Source organism: Coffea arabica, chromosome 2e, assembly GCF_036785885.1.
Source record: "Coffea arabica cultivar ET-39 chromosome 2e, Coffea Arabica ET-39 HiFi, whole genome shotgun sequence".
Lineage (NCBI taxonomy): Eukaryota > Viridiplantae > Streptophyta > Magnoliopsida > Gentianales > Rubiaceae > Coffea > Coffea arabica.
In genome coordinates, this window is record NC_092313.1 from 11,810,502 (window position 1) to 11,828,654 (window position 18,153).

The window sequence follows — 18,153 nt, forward strand, 5'->3', positions numbered from 1 at the left end:
ACTTTTAAATGTTTCTTCTTGCCTTCGACCTTGCTCTTCAATTTGCAAAAGATAATGGGATATTAGGTAGGCGTGTATCATACCCGTTATTCACCAAACGCAAAAGTTTGATGTTTCTTTTTATTCCAGAATGAAGCAAGTTAAGATGATTTCAAGCTACACGAGAACATTTTTCGAACTTGAGTTCTCTGGTTACAATGAATTCGAAAATGTCAAGAAAAGGAAACTCTCTGTTTCCTTCTCCTCGCAAGTCCCATCCCCCACAGGTTTCCTTTTCTTGCAAAAACATGCCAAATCTAGGAAACAAAAAGTTTGGCTTTGTGCATCCAATAATTCAATATCTGAATGACAGAATGAGAACCGCAAAAAGCTTAAAATTGGATATGTCTCCTTGCGATCCAATATGCGCAGATTTCTGGCGAGGACGTCTCTCTATTTGATCCTCTCCCTCTAAATGGTTTCCAGGTGTCCAAACTGATATGGCCCTCCAATGGCCAGCTTAAGACTGGTCAACAGCATTGTCAAAAATGCTCGAGGCTGGTCACATGATTCATATGTCAACAACATAACAAAGGAAATACTTTATCCTATACTCCACTTCTTTGTTTAGGCACTATGGTTTTTGTTTTATTATACTAGGCAAAGGGACCAAAACATTCATAAATTCTAGCATTTTAAATTGAAAAAATAAAATAAAATTTTTTTGAGTCCAGAGAATAAGGAGTTTCTAGTCTAAAAAAATTAAATTAGAAAAAGGGAATGCATGTAATGGAGTGTGTAAACCATTATAATTGTTAATTGTAAAAGAAAATTCTTTAGCACGTTATTGTCGAAATCTGTACGCAGTACTAGGAATAAAGGAGGAGGAAAAAGAAATCCAAACATAATAAATAAAAGAAGGAAAAGTAGAGAAAGTAAATAAAAATCATTATTGTCTTTTTCTATCTTGGACTTTTTTTTTTAAAATTATAAAGAGGTAATTTGTAGTTTGGCGAATACAAATCCCTTATTACAGGGTGGCAATTCGTATTCAAGCGGGCCTTGCCAGATGTACTAATATTCATCACGTGCTGTGCACAATTCTTTCTATCTTGCATTTTTTTTTTTTTTTTTGACAGAACCAAATGAGCGACGGAATTGCATTGGGAAAGGGACAAAAACAATTATGAGCACAAGACAAGTTCGTTGGAGTATGAACTCAACGTTTTTATTTTATTTTATTTTATTTGGTAGGTTTGTGAGTTTTTATTTATCTTTTTTTTTGGAAGAATTTCGGTCGACTAGTCCCAAGCCGTGGCCCTCCAAAACGATCAAAAGATTGGACAATGCCTAGTGGTTCATTGCCATTAGATTAGACTACTTACAAATCGACAAGTTTTTCTTTCCTTGTCCTCTTTTTCCTTCCTTCCATATTGTGTGGTGGGGGGTCACTTATCCGCTTTCTTTTGTGTTGACAATTGACTGAGTTTAGATGGGACGAATACGTGTAAACACACGGGGTGGTCCATTGCCAATGTACTTCTTAAGATCAAATACGCTATGAACTCTTAACTCAATCAAATGTGAACTTGGAATCTCATTTTTACCTGGCCTCAACTGTGTGTTTGTTGTCTTATAACTTTTGACAAATTCTCAGGCGTCGAAAACATATTCTTTTGACATTGCATAAAGTATCAAATAGAAAATGAATGGCTACATGCCCAAAAATATAGCCGTAGTACTAAGTGTTGGGAACCTTTCTTTTATATAAATAAAAAATTTTGAATTCAAAATCTCCTACTTTTAATTCGTTAATTTCTCCAATCCAACCCTCCCTCGGACGAGTGGGAGTGCTGGATCAATTGTTTGCTACCACGTAAATTCTTGGGGAGTCTGTTGGTAATTTCATAAACAACCTTAATCTCGTTTTAACTCGCAGCCCGTAAAGTAATTTCGGCCTCGCATCATTCGAGTGCGACTTGCGAAACGAACACGTGAGTGGAAAACACTGGGCAGATGGGATCTTTTATATCTTTGGTCCATGCGGATAACGAGAAAAATTACCACGTTCTTCATTTTTTCCTCTTTGATCTCGTAAACCTATGAATCTGCAACAATCCGGGATGTGATATATTGTGTCCATGATGCTAAGTCCAAGCTCACAGATTTCTAGGACACGTGAAAGTTGTATTTTGCTGGTCAAATTACATCAGCCACATATTAGTCCTTGATAATTTGGCCAACACAAGTTAACTAGTTGAACAACTATTTCTTAAAAAAAAATCATATGCATTTGAATCTCATTGTTGATGTGAGAATCGTGTTTGTATATAATCTGTAAAAAATTTCTATAAGTGATCTATATGATCATGATGGCATATTTTGACATGTACTGATAATTCGAGCCGAGCCGAATCCATCTAAACTGTTTTGTACCAAAAAAAAAAAAGGGTCCTTGATAGCCTAGCTAGTAGCTACAACTAATTTCCAATTATGTGGTGGTATCCGTCTATACGTGGACGCTAATTGGGTTCAGAATTTGGTGAAGGGTTAAAAGAACTAATGAAGAATGAGCAGCTATTGCCTGCCTGTTTTCAACATCAAGTATCCAACATATTTATTATGATTATAATATGGCTATTGCTGATCTTTACCTCTACGAGACCCTAGGATGGACCAGCTGGAAGGCCTAGGGTGGTACCACTTTTGAGTTTTGTCCCTCACGTTGTTGGTCAAGATGCAAGAAAAGAAACCATCTAATCTTCTATATATATGAATTATTTAAAATATTACTTACATTTTATTGAATAAATTTCTTTTGCTAGTATTTTTTAAATAGCTCTACGTCGATTATAAAATTAAGTCGACAAAATTTAGTTCTAATCTCTTGAGTTTTTAACTTTTTTTTATGATTATCATTTTTTTAAGGGCAAAGTGATGCCGGACACTGATCAGGGCTGCTTTCCAAACAATTAGAACGCAGACAATCTGAAAACGTTTACTGCGGGATTCTATATGAAATATGAATGACCCACATTCTCATTCTAAACAATTTCTCCCCCGAATTATTGGAGAGCACATAGGAGGCCTGTTCGTGGAAGTGACATACTATTTCTTTTTCTCAAATAGGAAATCATAAAATTAATTCATATTATCTTCTAGAAGAACTCCGTACATAATTAGTATATTAGAAATACAAATGATTTTGTCTTCCCGCATTTTTTTATTCTAGTTTTGGTACGACAGTGGCATATGTGAATAATATTTTGAAAAATCATTTAAAACATCACTGACATTTCGTCAAATGAATTTTTTTGCTCTTCATTTTTTAAATAATAACTTTACGTCCTTGACAAATTTAATTGAGCAAAATTGAGTCTTAATCTAAGTTTTTAATCAATTTTTAGTTTGAAATCATAGTGTGACCCACATACAACCATTTTTTATATACACAAAGGTCATATTTCACTTTTATAACGGCAAAAATGAATATAGTTCGGATCAGTTCTTACTTTTTTTAGGAGTAAAAACTAATATGGATCTAATCACCTGTATAATTACAAATAAAATCTAACTTTTTTTTCCCTAAAACAATAACCATGCATAAGTCCCGATTTTGTAAGAAACTTAAAATTAATATTTTAAAAGTCGGGTATGAAAAAAGTCATTTAAAGAAATATAATGGACGTTTTCACCAATTTTTTCCTGATATTTTCTTTTACTACGAAAAGGAACACTTACCTTGCTTGGATTGCTGTTTTCCGTAGAAAAATTTCGTCATTTTCCGTGAACACATTTCCCTATTACCTTTTTTCCTCACATACATCAAATCGCTACAGTAATTTTTCCATGAAAAATGACGGAAAATGCAATCCAAACGGGACCTTATACTATACTACTGCAATAAGGGAGGAAGAATCATCCAATTGGGTTATAAACAAAGAAGATTAGATGGAAAGGCTTATCTAGACCACAGAATTGTACTCACACCCTCTAAATCTTTTTTTGCTTTTGACCGAAGGGCGTCGCAGAAATTCTTGTGGCCGACTACGTTGAGGGTGGTTACTGGTTAAAGAGTGTGGATATCGGTTCTTATACCTTTCAAAATTCAAGGATTGACGTAAATGCTTCCGGACAAAGAATGATGAACTTCCTCCCTCTCATGATCTCCTGCCTAATTCAAAGCATGTGCTAATTAATACTACTATCTTGAACTAACTCTTGCAAATGTGAATCACGGATCAGAGACAGCCATCAGGTTCGTTGTGTGTGTAAATCAAAAGCCGATATCCAAACAGGTTTTGCTTTCCAAAATTCTACCAAACACAGATGGTCAAAAATTGTACATGTGGGGCACCACAATACTCATCCAGACCCCACCAATTTCCCTTATCTGGACCTTTCTTTGCTCCGACTAATGATAACCTTGTGCACTGTACAGTTCAGCATTCGGCCCTTTCTCTTTTCAGGTATCCTTTCGCTGCATAGTTCAAACCATATGTGTTAGGCATACTTACCAAGAAGCAAAACTTTATCCCCAGCATGGCCATTTTTTCTTAGGTGAAATCTTCTTTGCTCAAGTTCCTAGTTCCCACTGCAGGAGTAGAATAAAATAACATATCCACATGGAGCCAAACCCTAGTTCATCTAAAGCTGACAGAAAAACCATTGAGAGAAACAGAAGAAATCGGATGAAGACCCTTTATTCCAAGCTCACCTCTCTTATTCCTCCTCAATCCAGGGTTCCTTCCTAGCCCAGAACACGTCTTCATATATAACATGCATACACCTCACTTCTTCTTCTTTGCCTTTTTTCTATGTTTTTATAAGGGAAGTGTGGCAAAGAAGTAAAAAATTTGGGAGCAAATGTTTTGGTGTATGTTCATATATCTCGAAATTATGGTAAGTTTTTTTTTTTCCTTCTTTTCATGTTTCCAGGAAGCATCATCTCTGCCAGATCAACTTGAGGAAGCCACAAATTACATAAAGAAGATGCAGATCAAGTTGGAGAAGTTGAAGGAGAGAAGAGATTTTACTAATGGAACAAGATTAAGCAGTGATACAGATACAGCGTCTGCAGGTTTGAGACTGCCCCATATTGACATTCAAGAAAGGGGTTCGGCTCTGGAAGTGGTTCTGATAACTAAGTCGGATTGCCAATTCATGTTCACTGAGACCATCCGTTTGCTCCACGAAGAAGGAGCTGAGGTTGTCAATGCCAGTTTTTCTGTGCTGGATGAAACCATTTTCCACACTGTACATTCCAAGGTAACCACTAGCCTGCTGTCTTTTCATGCTTTTTTCTGCCATATCTAAGAGAAATCTGAACTTTTCTTCTCTTTTGTGTCTTTAGATAGGAGAATCAGCACCTTGTTCTGCAGCAGCAAGGATATCCGAGAAGCTAAAGAAGTATGTTTATGGTGACAATTAGTTAACTGATCTGACATGTTTTTTCTTGTTTTTCATTAGTTTGAGTCTTGACTTGTTATCATTCCAAATGGAGATCAATTCATTTTCCCTACCGTTTTTGTGTCACGTCTGAGGTGTAAGATGTGAATCTCTTGAATCCGCTTCAATTTATTGACTGATTATATGCTTCTTGTAGTCTTGAACTTTTTTCTCTTCTTCCACACTAGGATTTGGCCCTCCGTATACCATTTAGATATAATCGTGCATCATTAAGATTGAAAATGAAAGTTAGGTACTTACATTATCACCCACATTTTATTGTCGCCCACATTTTCCTAGCAAACACGGGTTGTTTTGCAAGTGAGATACCAGCGTTGCTACTTAGTTGTTGGTATTCTCCAACACAGGCTTAGGTTAGTTGCATATGCAAGATTTAGATCATATTTGGTCAATAACCAACCACCAAGGTGTAAGTATGTATTTCTAGTGCTTCAAAACATGGACATGCCATTTGATACTTTGATTAAGGTTCACAGGTTCAGCGACTGCATCTTAATTCCACGAGGTCTGGCCACAATGCAAAGAAAACCAGTACTTTATTTTCTGAAGTTGTTGTTGTTAACTAGATGCAAATAACTATAATTACTAGTACCAGTAGTGTTTATCAGCCATGAGATGATTCCGTTCAAGATGTTTGATCCTATTCCTAAGAATCACCAAGTCATATGCCATTTGTTCAAGATTTGTTAAGAACGATGTTTTATGTTCTAGATGGATGGGTGATAGCTCTATGTACGTACAAAGATTCCCTAGGATATTATTTGTAACTGGTCAACGTCAACTTCTCAGGAAATAAGGGATCGTGTTGAAATCTAGAAACGTGAAAAAATGAAATATAAAAACAGCCTTCGGGGTAGTTGCAGGCTTTTTCCCTCTCACAAGTTAAACTAGAGAATGGCATTGGATCACAAGAGCTCTTTTTGATCCTCTCATTGAGCACAAAGATTCTGCAACTTGTGACATGGACTAAATGATTAGATTAACCTAACCCTTGTTCTCATTGCAGAATTTTTATATACAAATAGTCTGGTGGTAGATGAAATAGTGGTTTAGGTTGAGGTATGTATATGGTCCCCCCCCCCCCCCCCAAAAAAAAAGAAAAAAGAAAAAAAAGACAATCCATAAGTTATCTCTCGTTCTTAACCTTCTTGCATGCATATGGATCAGGAGTTTATAGGGAATGTTTTTCTGGTTAGAAATCAGTGATACTTAAATTTGTCAAGTAATGTTAAGTTATGATGGTAGTGATATATGCTTACTAATTACCAATCGATGAAATCCTACCACTTTCACAATCAATTTTAACATTCACTTAAGAAACCTTTCTATTCACTAGTTGTCCTTACTGTTTTGTCTTGTTTGTATATTTATGGTCATTTTCAAGATAGGACTGAAAGCAATGGTAGAATTGCATTGAAGACATGTTTGAACTGTCAACCACCGAAAATATATAGGCCTTTTTCTGAATGCCAAGTGCTTTTCATTAGAAGTGTACTTGGAGCTTTTGCTGTTCTAATTTACAAGGCGGAAGAGCAAATTGTGGCTCCATGGTGCTCTCTTTGGTTGGACAAAGTGCCAATTTGTACTAGTCAAATTGGAAATAAGTCTTGCAACTCGACAATGTATTATATCTTCATGCGCCCCCTTTTTTTTTTTCTTTTGATGCTTGGGGGTGGGATTTGCCAAGAGTCAAATTCTTAACCTCTTACTAGAGACGGACGTCCAACTACTAGATAATTAGCTAAACACCAATACTATATTATGTCCTTTAAAGTATCAAGATAATTCTAAATGTGACAGCAGAGACATTCTAAATTTCGGCTTTTTTCTTTTTTTGCGAAGACAAACCATCTATTCAAAAAGCCAAAAGTTGATTTAAGTGGCAAGAGACAAAGCCCTCAATCTACATATTAGAAGTCGAAGAGGCTTTGATCTAACTAGCTATTAAGGTTGAAACTTCAAATTTTAGAGATTCTGGATCTAAACTCTCTCTCTCTCTCTTTGCATTTTAAATCCCCTACCCCTATTTTGCTGAAAAAATTAAAACAAATACATATGAGAAATTAACATTCAGCCATAGTTTGTGCTCAAAATTAACCACATTGAACCAACAATATGTTTGAGTTGCCAAGATAACAAGTCTTCATCCTAATTGGTCTTTGAATTTCAATTTGAGTCCATCTATAAAGAGTTGACTCTAAATTATAACGTTAGTAAGCGATAAACACAAATATGAAAATTCCTAAAATTAAGGAGATGGGTTATCCAATAATTTGTTTTTGTGGCTTATATCATATATCACTTAGTATAGAATTTTTCTTTCAATTCTAAGATAAATTTCTCAATTCAACATCCATTCTTGAATATTAATGAGATTGACGTGCTGCTGAAATGAGTAAATGTTTAAAATTTATTACATTTAGCTAGCAATTACGTATAAATAGCAACAGATAGAAGCTATCCTTAGGCAATACATTGTCACAAATAAAAGCCCAGCTTGTAAACAATAGAAGCCGAAAGGCTAACGCAATTTTATATTGACAAACATGATGGACTTCACAAGCCCACAAAACGACTGATTATATATCCTATAAAAAGTATAAGAACTATTGAGGGGCCTGTTTGGAACCTCAAGTTTTTACCAAGTTTGTATAATACTAATTTTTTAACAACTTTTGCTACAGGAACCCCAAAAAACTTGTCAAAGTTTTTAACCTACACACTTCAAAAATACACAAAAAACTTTTTTCCAAAATCTTAGCCGATCCTTTGCTCCTTTAACTCTGCTTTCTCTCACAAGTCATAAGCACCTCAATCCTGCAATTCTCTGCAAACCCCCAGGCGGAAAAAAAAATCAAATTGTGCATTAAATTCCCAAAATTTCAGATGATGCTTAATATGAAAGCCTCCCCGGAGGCCCGGACGACGTCGTTTTCATCATCATCGCCGTCCCGCTCAATCGTTACAGCGGAGAAAGCTTTCTCGTTCATCTCCAAAGGATGGAGCGAGGTCCGCTCCTCCGCAGGTGCCGACCTCCAAATGATTAAGAACCGGGCGAATTCCTTTAAAAATCGCGCCGACAGGGAGTTGTAGAATTTTTTGAACTCGGCCTCCAGATCGCCCTTCGCTGTCCCTACAATTATGGCCTCTGCTACTACCACGCCTGCGGAGATCGACTTTGTCTAGAAGCTTCGGCCAGATCGCAGCTAGGGGAAGGGGAGGATGGCGGGGGAGGGGAGGAGAAGGGGAGTGGGGAGGAGAGGGTGAGGGAGAAGAGGAGTGGCGGGGGAGGGAGAGGGGAAGAGAAAAAAAGCAAAAAAAAAAAAAAAAAAACTTTGCTGTGAGTTGCGGCCATGGAAGTCTCGGGAGATGGAAGGGGAAGGGAGAAGAAGCGGGAAGGAAGGAAGGAAAAGAAAAAAGAAAGAAAGAAAAAAATGAAAAAGAAAATGAAAGAAAGAAAATGAAAAGGAAAAAAAATTTCATCTTACAAAAAATTTTTCTACAACTTCTAAAAAAAGTTTTTTCATCTTACAAATTTTTCTACTATTTCTACAATGATCTACAGTAAAGTTTTATATAAACACAAAAAAAACTCACCTTTCAAACAGGCCCGAGAAAAAGTAGAGAACTTTCCAGGAAATTTAGGTACGCTCGCTTATTTTATCAATATGACCTATAGCAAAGGACTTTCCGAGAAATCTTTGGTACTCTCACATATGTTATCAATATGACCTTGATAGACAGACAATAAGGGAACTATCGAGAAAAGGTAAAGAACTTTCCAAGGAGTTTAGGTACTCTCACTTATTGTATTAATATGACCTTGATAAACAGATATAATAAGAGGGCACAAACAATAGACACGGCCAATCCTTCGGTAAACTAGGCAACTTCAGAAGAGTAATTAACAACTTTAGTGTACGCTTCTGAAGAGTGAGCCCCCGAAACAAAAATTTAAGGCATGTGGCGTCCTGAATTTTGAGTGTCGATTTGGACCAACGTCCATGAACGGTAGACGTTATACACTTTTGTTAAGAATATTACTCCCTCCGTCCCAATTTGATAGTCCTGTTTTTCTTTTTCGTCTGTCCCAAATTATAGTCCACTTTTCAATTAAAAAATGTAGTTGTATTTTAATTTTTCTAAAATACCCTTATTCAATGTAAGTTATTGTTACTATAAATCTACCCTATTTAACGAGAGTTGATTCTTTTTTTACCATCAATTTCAAGTTCCCATAAAGTTGTACTCTAATTAATGTGAGGATATTGTAGGAAAATAGTTACCTAAATTGATTGTTCCAACAAAATTAACTACTTTTTCTTAATCTGTGTGAAAAAAAAATTAGGACTATCAAAGTGGGATGGAGGGAGTACAAAATTCATTTTTCAAGTGCCTATGAATTCAGAACTTCTTTACAAGAATGATAATACTGTAAGACAATTCCTCTTGCCAATAGTTCGATCCTATACATTTGCAATAATTTTTTTATTAGTAGTAAAATTAGATGCATGTCCTCTACTTTTATGTGTTATCCAATAAAGTAAAATTCTTATATTATTAATTTCAGAAAAAAAATTATGTTATTTTTATTGAGCTTTGATTAAGTTCAAAATAGGGTTCGAGATCCACTTTGACATTGAGAACTCCTTAAAATTGGATTCAGATATGTGAGGACCCGTAAATTTTTCTTATTTTATTTTATTTTATTTTCTCTCATGCATTTTCTTCACTATACCCTATGATATTGCTTTTTCTAGAGATTTTATAAGTGAATAGAGTTTTTAAATCATTTTCCTGATATAAGTTAGTTCATGTTAAGTTTGGAGCGTATATTGGATGTGGGACCCGCTAGTGCGTTAAGTGAGAGAAATTTAGCCAATTAGGTTAAGTTTTGCACAAAGGGATTAAATTACTAGGTGTTAGGAGATAATTAGAGATTACCTAGATGGATTAACCATGGGGAGACAAGAAGATAACTTTAAAGCATAAAAGGTGCCACGTGTCCTTTTCTTATTCGAAGTTGGACTTGCCTAACTTTCTTACCTTTACTAAAAACTTCAATTTTGACCAAGAAACCATCTTCATTTCCAACCTCTTGACCGAACCTCTCCTTGAGAGAAAAGAAAAGAAAGCTTCAACTACTTCTTCCATTTCTTGCTTCAATCTTGAAATCCAACCGATTAACTCTTGAATGTGTCCACCAAAGTGACTTGCTAAGAGAGTTTGAAGGTCTTGGTGGAGTTGTTTTGGAGGAGAAACCCTTAAACTACTACCTTTCTTGAGGAATTAAGGTATTTTGCTTGGAACTCACTCTTTGTTCCTAATAATGGTAAATTAGTGATTTATGGTGGTTAAATAGGTTGTTTAATGGAAGATTTTGTGGTTTGAGGTAGAGTTAGTTAAATTTCAGATTTTATTGGTGATTTTTCTGATTTTATATGATCATTAGTGGTTGGCCATGAATGATGGCTTGATATGGTGTAAAATGAAGCTTTTATATGTTAGTTGTAATTGGTTGCGAAAAATTTCAGTTTTATGCGGAAATTTCAGTTTTAGGGTTCCAATCTGCCTTGTTCTGACCGGCTTTATTTGTGCATGTTAAAGGCCGAATCAGGTTTAGATTAAAACATGAAAGTTGTAGCAAATGGTGTTAACTAGTTGCCTGCAAAATTTCAACTCGATTCGAGCACTGTAGCATGTGAAATGACCGAAATACCCTTGATTGCCCATGAACCTGGTTTCGCGGACAGATTTCTGTTTTCGTGGAGATTTTCATTTTTTATCATGAAAATGCATGATTTGGTTTTGGAGGTCTTCATAAGAAATGTAGGTATATGTATTAGTTTCGAAACGTCATAAAATTCGTTTCAATCCGATAAGTGTAGTTTCAGTTGTGATTGTTATGCCGAAAGGTATGTTTATGATTTGTATGTAGAATTGTGGTTGATTTGAGATGAGTTGGTGTTAATTGTAGGATGGAAAAGTAAGCATTTAGGGGAGATGCTGTCCAATTTTCTAGGCCGTTTAGTCCCTTTAAGTTTGAGTTGCCTTTTTGGTAGAAATGAAGGGTTTTTGGGTCGTTCAAGCTCTAGGTCCTTTCGTTACCTTTTCGTTCCAAAATCACGCTTTTGCACCCTTGCATTCGTAGTTAGTTTGGTTAGACTTACGACTCATAGTTGAGTTTCATTTGTGAATGTCGTTCCCATAGGAACCATAATTGTTTACTTTGATCATTTTAGGACGTGCTGGTGATTTAGAAAGTATTTCGGGGGGAAACGTTTGAATTTGTTTTACTTGAACTGGTGAGTGTACCACTCCCTTCATTGTTGCTTAACTTGGTTTCTGTACTTGCAATCTGTGATTTGAATAACTGTACTATCTGTTTATTCTGTTTGAGACGAGAGTGTACCTTATCACACTCGTTCTCTTGTCTGTCTGTATGCCTATTTACTGTGTGAATTTGAATCTGTTATCTATATCTGTATCTGTTCTGACGTCGTTTGGAGGCTTGTATCCAACGACCTTTCTGTGACCTCTGAGCTCAAATCCTGTGGCTAAGTTACTCGAGTCAAGCCGGCAAGGGTCAGGTCGATTAGATAACGAACCGTGGTAGTCTGTTTTTAGGAATTTTTGGGTATTGAGACTCTTGATTCCGGTATACTCGAGTATTACCACTTCTGTTTCTGTTGAGGTGTTCGGACCTGGTAAGGGGTAAGTTTGATGGACGGAATTTGGTGTAAAGTGTGGGTCACGGATATGGTTGTTCTTCATACGTTGACGGAGAGTTAACGGGTTTGTATCAATTACGGCAACAGGAAATTTTGGGCTCATGAGAGCCACCCGTATCCTTTCTATCTATGGTGTTTGTTCATTTTTTTATTTGAGTTGCATATGTGACTAATTGAATATGAAGTTCCATGGTTCTTAATTGCTATTATTTTGGTACCTCATTGAGCGTAAACTCACCCCCTTCCCGTTATCTTTATTTTCCTTACAGGGAACCACACTTTGAACCGTGATTTTGAGAAAAGGGTTGAGCTAGTGTAAACGTTCTTTTGTTAGCTCTTATGTAATCAAAACCCTAATTGTCTTTTAATTAAGTATTACGCTTTTAATTGTAAAGTTTTCAATGTATGTATATAAGTGTTTTATCATGTACATTAAGTGTATTCATTTGATATGGTACATCTGCGTTTGTTGAGATGCTACTTGTAACCATTGGACGATCGGATGGGCGCGGCATTTGACCAAGGAAAGAAAATTCTGGTGGGAACTGTTCACCAAATCCGACCGTATCTTGGTCGGATTGTGATTTGTCCACTTTCCATTTGCATTTTCGTCTTCATTTTTGTTTCCGTTGAGGCGTTTAATCGAAGTACCCTGGTACCCTACGGTGTAGAACTCATGTGTCTCAACTTAGTATTTTTCGATTGATTGTTCTCTTGGGGATTCGTTTGTGCGCTATATAGGGTTTGTGAGATTCGACTCCGTAGTTTTGGCGAGAGTTGGGCAGGCGGTCCGCCGAACCCTTTGGTTTGTCTTAGGGGGAGGTAGGGCTGTCACAAGATCAGCTTAATTAAATCAAAATTCAACTCAATTCGACTAGCTTGCAACAGAGTTTGGCAGAGTTTCATGAGATAGAAAGTAGTGACTTCCGCGGTGATTTCTATCATTCTATTCCCTGCCCTTCTCTTGAACAATATCGCCATGGTCACACTGACCAAATTTCAATTATCCATTACGCCAACAATTACATTGGACCGTAAAACATTGGATTTCCGTATATCCCAGCCCAAGTAATGGAAATTTCATTTTCTTGAATTTCTCTTGGGCCCGTCCTACCCTTTTTGGGCCCATCTTCAACAATAAACCTTTACCAGAGACTGAGCTAGGGTTTTTCTTATAGTTCTCCTTCTCTCTTCTTCTTCTTCCACCTGCTCTTTCTCGGTGAAATAGAAAACTTCTCAGTAAGCTCCGATTTGGATCAAAGTCATGGTGGGTTTTGAAGTCGGAGCGGTTCCGTTCAATCCTGACGGTTGGGGTCCGCCCGATTCCTCCACCGCCAATTCCATTTCCGTCCCAAACCACCCATCCAATGTCCCCTTCGCCCCGTTTTCCCGGTCTGACAAGCTCGGTCGAATCGCCGACTGGACCCGAGCTATTTCCAACCCGAATCGTCCTGGATCTAATCCATCCAACAAAAACGTTTCCGACTCTGCCTTTGATTTCACCGGCGACGACTCTTTTGCAACCTTAGCCGCCGACGAGGACTCCTCTTTCCGTTTAGTTGACAATGCCGCCTCGAAATCCCACCACGGCCACCATCAGAACCGCCCCAAATTCAACCCCAGGTGGCGTTTCAACCCCCACCACCACCGCTCTCAGCTACCCCAGCGGCGTGACGAAGAGGTCGAAGCCCGAAAACGCGAAGCCGAGAAGGAACGAGCTCGTAGAGACCGTCTTTACAACCTCAATCGCTCTTCCACCAACGCCGGACCTCGCCGCGAGTCTGCCGTCTTCAAATCATCCGTCGATATCCAGCCGGAGTGGAATATGCTCGATCAAATCCCCTTCTCCACTTTCTCTAAGCTCTCCTTCTCCGTACCCGAGCCGGAAGACCTCCTTATATGCGGTGGGCTCGAATTTTATGACCGGTCCTACGATCGAATTACCCCCAGAAACGAACGCCGTCTGGAGCGCTTCAAGAATCGCAATTTCTTCAAGGTGACAACCACTGATGACCCTGTAATCCGCCGCCTGGCCAACGAGGATAAAGCTACAGTTTTTGCAACAGATACGATATTGTCAAGTTTAATGTGCGCTCCCAGGTCAGTTTATTCATGGGATATTGTGATTCAACGCGTTGGGAATAAGTTATTTTTTGATAAGCGTGATGGATCGCAGTTGGATTTGTTATCTGTGCACGAGACTTCTCAGGAGCCTTTACCTGATGTGAAGGATGATATAAACTCTGCTTATTCATTAAGTGTCGAGGCTGCTTATATAAACCAGAACTTTTCGCAGCAGGTTTTGATTAGGGACGGGAATAAGGTTACTTTTGAGGAGCCGAACCCATTTGCAAACGAAGGAGAGGAAGTGGCCTCTGTGGCTTACAGGTATAGGAGGTGGAAGTTGGATGATGATATGTACTTAGTTGCACGGTGCGAGGTTCAGAGTGTGGTGGAATTGAATAATCAGAGGTCGTTTTTGACTCTAAATGCGTTGAATGAATTTGATCCTAAGTACTCGGGTGTTGATTGGAGGCAGAAGTTGGAGACTCAGAGGGGTGCTGTTTTGGCCACTGAATTGAAGAACAATGCCAATAAGTTGGCTAAATGGACTGCTCAGGCGCTTTTGGGTAGTGCCGATATGATGAAATTGGGGTATGTTTCTAGGGTTCATCCAAGGGATCATTTTAACCATGTGATATTGGCTGTTGTTGGATATAAACCGAGGGAGTTTGCCTCTCAGATTAATTTGAATACCTCTAATATGTGGGGCATCGTGAAGAGTATCGTGGACTTGTGTATGAAGTTGAATGAAGGGAAGTATGTGCTTGTTAAGGACCCATCCAAGCCACAAGTGAGGATTTATGAGGTCCCACCTGATGCATTTGAGAATGACTATGTGGAGGAGCCGTTGCCAGAGGAGGAGCAGGTTCAGCCTCCTGCAGAGGATGCTGAAGGTGGGGAGGCGAATGCTACGGCTAATGATGTGGAGGACAAGGATGTCAGTGCTGAACCGGTAGCAGCTTGAATGGTACTTTTACTAGTAGACATGAATAGTTGCATTTGGTTATGTTTATTGCTTCTTCCTAGTGAGAGCATATTGATTCAAGAAGTTGATTTACCCTTTGATGCTGTTCTATTTCATCTTGTTAGTTTTTTTTCTTACAAAACTATGCATCAAGTCCTTTTCCAGTGGCTGATATACCATTACCCTGTAAGTATGTTATGGTTTTCTATAATACTGGGAAGGTTTCTCTTAGAATTGAATTGGATATGATATGAGAATGTATTCTTTGGCTGTGGAATTGAATCCTTTCAGAGATGATATATTTTTATTCTTGGTCAAATTAAGTGTGGCCTTTCTGTGGCATTGATTTACTTAATTGTATAACAAAGATTATCGGTTGGTTTGCAAATGATTTGTGGAGGTGTTATTATCCTGTGAAATGGGTGGTAATCTTGGATTTGGTGGTCACTAGCTGAAGTCCTTAAATAGCTGAGTTGACCTCTTTTATATATTTGTTCTTGTTGTTTCCAGCAAGAAAGAGATAAGGAAGAGATAGGATTACCTTTCATTTTCTGTTCTATGCAATAAAGTCATATTAGGCTCTGAGTCTTCAGAAACTAGCCTCTTACCTGGACCTTGAATGTGCTTTATCTTGTTCTGCTTGATGTTTCATCTGAGATTAACAAATGTTCTTTTGGCTGCTTATACAATCTTCTAAGTATGATGTATGTGAACATGTATGATTGTTCTTCAATTGTATTAGAAAAAATCTATGTGGGCATGGATGATCTAGGTTAAATGTTTGTGTGTGTGTGTGTGTAGCATAGGCAGCTGTTTGGTGTTTGTACGGCCTAGTTCATTAGCTTTTGCATGGACCCTGATTTACATGTCAAAAAGATATAAACCATCTGATCATCGCAACTTGGACATAGTCTCGTATTTGGTGAAACTATTAAGCAGGTAATTGGAGTTGATCCTAAATGCTCCAGTTATAGTATTCTTGTTGGTTCTTTTAATCTTGTTTTCTGATGAAGTTCCTTTCTTGTCACTAAAGCTTGCAACTCTACATGAAGTTTTGATTTCCTAACGTGCTAGCAAAATTTCTTGTGACATTTGGTTCCATGTCTTGGTGAACGGCAATACAACCACCCTCTCTCTCTCTCTCTCTTTCTGTGGATTGCCCTGGTAGATTATGTCGTGGGCCTTGTGGCTTTGTCAGCTTGTTTTAACTAGTTAAATAAGTTTATGCACAATCATATGGAGTAGTAGATCGGTCTTATATGGAGGTATGATACCGCTATTTATGTTGTATTTGCAAAAGATTTTGAATGTTGTGCTTGCAGATCTTACTGCTGTGAATGACCATGCTTTTGAAGGACAAAATTTCATCCACCTTTCATATGAACATACTATGATCTTCTTTAGTTTCCTCCTTGAATTTTGTACCATCTTGTTAATAGTTCAGGGTAGTTCTTGTTGATTTATCTACTTGTGTTGCATGTTTTCATGGCTGAGTTGGATGATGTATTTCTTCCTTTGTTGTCCCTTTTGCAGGTTAGAAGCTAAGATAATGGTTCTAGAAGCTAATTCCAGGATTAATCTAGCCTCAGCTGTACTTGCTTTACGTGTCTAAAAGTTGTTGATAATGGTTCTAGAAGCTAATTCCGGGATTATTATAGCCTCAGCTGTACTTGCTTTACATGTTCAAAGGTGGTTGATCCCCTTTCTTTTTTTTTTTTTTTAAAAAAAGTCAACTGTATCGTTTGAGTTGTTTGTGGCCATCTTGTGGCTGTGAAAATTTTGCTAGGTTGCTTTAAGGATACTACGACACAATGAGTCAGCAGTTTCAACGGATTTTTCTGTCCATCTATCTCTTCTGATACAAATCTAGAGAAGTTAATTATGTGATTAGTAATAGTATGGAAACTGTTTCACTCATCTGTTGTTTCTCTTGTCAATCAGAGCGTGACCCTGTTGCTTTATGATGATCAAAGATCGAACAGTGCCTGTTGCTTTATGATGATAGATAGATAGATAGAGAACAATTTAGTCTCAAAAAAAAAAAAAAAAAAAAGGGGTTTGGTGTGTCCTCTTTGGGAAAATAGAATTTCAGCGTAGCTACAGGATGGTGTTTTTGACAATGGATGTATCAGAATATATCTCATGCTTTCATAATGCCCGTTGCTAGAGGGTTAAATTTGCTGAAGTATGTAGTCCCCTGTTAGAGAGTTGTATTTGCCTCGAGTATATATTCCAAGTAAGAATCTGAAGCACGGCGATGCAAATATGACAATAATTTGCTTGTTCTGTTTAATTGCGGGGAGCCCCAAACCAACAGCTAATCCCTAGTGTACTCCAAAAAAAAAAATTAATAAATGAGGGCCAACATTTTTTTTTTTTTAATAAAAATGTATCCAACAGCAAAACAGCTACACCTACCGGACTTTTTAGAGGGGTGAGAAAACTTGTAAACGGTACAACGTTCACTGCATGCTAAGATTGGGTAGGAATTTGGAGCAATTTCTTGTGCCATACAACTTCTATTCTTGTGCCATACCTTCTACTTACGCTCGCTCCGCCTGAATCACCTAACCCATTGCCTTGATTCCCGAAGAAGAGCGAAATTTTAGAATTGGACATAAATTTCCCCTCTATAAAAAAGTAAATTACAAATAGCCGGTCAAAGCCTTCTCTTTGCTATTCATCACGGTCAACTCTGGAACTAGCGGCCAAAACTAATTACCAGGACCATTACATATAATCCGATGAAACTAGCGGCCAAAAAAAAAAAAAAAAAAAGGAAAACTTTGAATGGCATCAAGGTTTCTCCGGAACAAAATCCTAGTATCTAGAAAAGTAAATTAACCAATAAGCCCATATTTTCGATGTTCTCTTTAACGTCTTGTTCCATTTCGGAACTGAATCAGAACTATTCATTTCCATCGGGTAAATCTCCGATGTATGAAT

At 37.6% G+C, this 18,153-nt stretch overlaps 2 protein-coding genes across 4 annotated transcripts; both read left to right on the plus strand.

Annotated features, from left to right (window-relative positions):
* The first annotated feature begins 4,454 nt into the window (after positions 1-4,454).
* LOC113730983 (transcription factor bHLH162) lies at positions 4,455-5,591 on the plus strand. The gene is made up of 3 exons (XM_027256003.2): positions 4,455-4,721; positions 4,918-5,247; positions 5,333-5,591. The coding sequence occupies exons 1-3, from the start codon at positions 4,605-4,607 to the stop codon at positions 5,408-5,410; spliced, it is 525 nt and encodes a 174-aa protein (XP_027111804.1). The 5' UTR covers positions 4,455-4,604; the 3' UTR covers positions 5,411-5,591.
* Positions 5,592-13,341: 7,750 nt separating this feature from the next.
* LOC113730984 (eukaryotic translation initiation factor 3 subunit D) lies at positions 13,342-17,392 on the plus strand. 3 transcript variants are annotated; one of them, XR_003458448.2, is made up of 3 exons: positions 13,344-15,210; positions 16,741-16,896; positions 17,149-17,392. XR_003458448.2 is itself a non-coding variant. In XM_072078935.1 (2 exons), the coding sequence occupies exon 1, from the start codon at positions 13,444-13,446 to the stop codon at positions 15,205-15,207; it is 1,764 nt and encodes a 587-aa protein (XP_071935036.1). In that variant the 5' UTR covers positions 13,342-13,443; the 3' UTR covers positions 15,208-15,210; positions 17,149-17,392. The 3 variants fall into 3 exon arrangements, 2 of the variants coding, with proteins under 2 accessions (XP_071935036.1, XP_027111805.1); XM_072078935.1 differs by lacking the exon at positions 16,741-16,896 and having other exon boundaries at positions 13,342-15,210; XM_027256004.2 differs by lacking the exon at positions 17,149-17,392 and having other exon boundaries at positions 16,741-17,052.
* Positions 17,393-18,153: the final 761 nt, after the last annotated feature.

Coding starts and splice junctions, on each gene's coding strand:
- LOC113730984 (XM_072078935.1), top strand. CDS start 13,444: ATGGTGGGTTTTGAAGTCGGAGCGGTTCCGTTCAATCCTGACGGTTGG.
- LOC113730983 (XM_027256003.2), top strand. CDS start 4,605: ATGGAGCCAAACCCTAGTTCATCTAAAGCTGACAGAAAAACCATTGAG. Junction 4,722..4,917: donor TTATTCCTCCTCAATCCAGG/GTTCCTTCCTAG, acceptor TCATGTTTCCAG/GAAGCATCATCTCTGCCAGA. Junction 5,248..5,332: donor TCCACACTGTACATTCCAAG/GTAACCACTAGC, acceptor TTGTGTCTTTAG/ATAGGAGAATCAGCACCTTG.